Source organism: Fibroporia radiculosa, assembly GCF_000313525.1.
Source record: "Fibroporia radiculosa TFFH 294 genomic supercontigs, scaffold3290, whole genome shotgun sequence".
NCBI classification, from domain to species: Eukaryota; Fungi; Basidiomycota; class Agaricomycetes; order Polyporales; family Fibroporiaceae; genus Fibroporia; species Fibroporia radiculosa.
Window position 1 is genome coordinate 10,631 of NW_012133679.1, and position 2,492 is coordinate 13,122.

Below are 2,492 nucleotides of genomic sequence, written 5' to 3' on the forward strand. Positions count from 1 at the left end.
GGCAACACCGACGGATCAATAATCAACATGCTCGCTAACTGAAGGCGACATGTCGACAGCAAGAGAACAGCGCTGACCATTTCCAGAATGATGCTGAGGCTTATCGCGTCATAGTGCAAGGTTCAAACCGTCAAAATACATTGAAAGTTCAAACCGTCGAGCTCAAGCTCGATTGAACAAGTTGCGCTTGGCTCGCGCCGCTACCGCATGGTAAGCGCTTATGCTGATCCAAAATAAGTTGAATTTCTCTAGATCTGTATCGTATACACACGCGCCAAATCACGACCAAAATTTATTCAGGAGCTTCTTGGCCTGTTCAGATTACACTCAGCCTTATGGCAGACCACTTATGGTACAATGCACAGGAAGTTCGGTGGAGCCTGGCCACGAAGCCATCGTTCTTATTTATTACTTCCGTGCGCATGCTAACCATATGTAGTCAACGTTATCTATAGAAGAGTGCACTTACCAGTACGTGACTCTGTAGTTTGCAGAATGATCGTATTTGTTCTAGACTATACACGAGCATATGACTGTTCTGCCTCTTCGTGTGGAATATTGTGGCACTGCAACTCCTTCGCCGAATAGAACACAGTCACTTCTATTCCCCATACAGATGTACGACACGGAACTCTGAGTTTGACATCACCGCATACTACAACATCAGTGCATGTAGCCTTTCCCGTAGGAATCGCGAAGACTGGCTCAATCAGAATGCGATACTTCCTCGGAGATGCATCTCCGATAAATACAGGAGCCTTCGTCGCACTCGGTACGCAGCATTCAGCTCTCGTCTGCATCGCGCTCCGGCCTCTACCATGCAGCCCTTTAGCAAAGTCACATTCCTACTGCTAGCTGCTCTACTCGCAAACGCCATGGCGCTCCCTCGGGTTTACAGTCGTCAAGGTAGGGCCACATTCTTCTAATTCATCGACGCCTGGTTGATTTCTTGCTAGACTCGTCAGACTCTTCCAGTCCACAGTCCGGTTGTGTTGGCGTGGATTGTGAATTCACCGGTCTCGAGTATAGCGTCTGAACCTCCAGTCTGATAATGTGGGTAATAACACATTCTGGAGTACTCAAACTTAAGGTGTATGCCACTTATAGGGCCCATCCATTCACGCATACTTCATGATTGTTTGGATGGATTTTTGCTTTGGTGTATCGATAGTCGGGATTTTCTTATGCAACGGGTATAAGCATCATGATGTACTTTATCGATCGGCACTCACTGTTCGACTCGGAGCCACGAAATGGTTGGGATAGACTAGTACAGTATCCTGTGCGAAGTGACGTAAATACCTGCTTTATTTTTCCTCTCGCCGGCTGTGGACATTTGTATTTGATGAACGGGTTTATCATCGCGTATGGAGACTATAAATACTAGAGCCACTGCGGGAAAACATGCATCCCACTTTTCCCCCACTCGAATCACCGTAGTGAGCATTGCACATCGGTTTTACATTTAGACAAAAACGTGCGTTAGACAGCACGAACCTGTAGCTGGCTGTGTGTGCCAGATATTAACAATCTCTAATCTAGTCATACTCTACCAGAACTTGCATAACATTGCGATGCGGCAATTCGCTCTGGTTGTATCGCTATTCTTCATATTTATTCCGATCGCTGCGGGATTCTTCAAATGGAAAGCCCAAAGTCGCGCATATAGTACGTAGAATATGTGCCATGGTGCTCCTGATCCGCTTTATAAAGTCACACCTCCAAGGTTACTATGGCACAGATTACCCACAAACATGGCCCCTTCCGCCCCTCGAATCGGTCCACATGACGCTCGAAAACACTGTGCACTGCACGGAAGACAGCCCCATCAGATCTGCCGAATGGAACAGGACGCTGCCCCGCGGAGGCGGCATGCTCCACCTTGGAGACGACATGCGCACCTTCAGCATCTCGATGTTCCATCAGCTTCGCTGCCTTAACATTATTCAGGCATCGATAGCGGAAAGCCAGAACCACATTGGACGGATGCCAACATCGCTGGACCTGCATTGCATGAACTACATCCGCCAGATGATCCTATGTCGTTCGAGCTTGCGTCTCGAGTCCGTGCGTTCAGTCAAGGAGAAGTCCGGAAACACTGTCTCGGACGTCACTCACACCTGCAGAGATTGGAGTGCAGTGTTTGCCGCGGCAGAGGAGAATTACGACATTTTCTTGACGCACTCGCCGGCTTCTCGGAGCGATACGTGAATAGAGTCGGCAAAATTCAATGGTGAATAGTGGCGGTGACTACCTGTGTCCGATTGTAGACGGCATTGTATCATTAGCATACATGTATATAGATATCTAGAAGCGGCATGAGCCATGGAACCCGCAGCGCCTAGAATTCTCGAGAAGGTGCCACTCTCGCCTACATCGCCATACCAGTTCCCACAGCCCATTCGTCCCAGTGACTCTGCATGGTATCGTAGACAGCCGACCAATCTCTGCAGGTATGTGTTGCGCCCGTTCTCTCGACCTCGAAGTCCCGC

At 48.8% G+C, this 2,492-nt stretch overlaps 1 protein-coding gene across 1 annotated transcript; it reads left to right on the forward strand.

Annotated features, from left to right (window-relative positions):
- Nucleotides 1-1,686: 1,686 nt before the first annotated feature.
- Nucleotides 1,687-2,211, forward strand: FIBRA_08815 (uncharacterized protein; the record flags this gene model as incomplete). Its single annotated transcript, XM_012330434.1, has 1 exon — nucleotides 1,687-2,211. One exon carries the CDS (start codon nucleotides 1,687-1,689, stop codon nucleotides 2,209-2,211), a length of 525 nt encoding a protein of 174 aa, XP_012185824.1.
- Nucleotides 2,212-2,492: the final 281 nt, after the last annotated feature.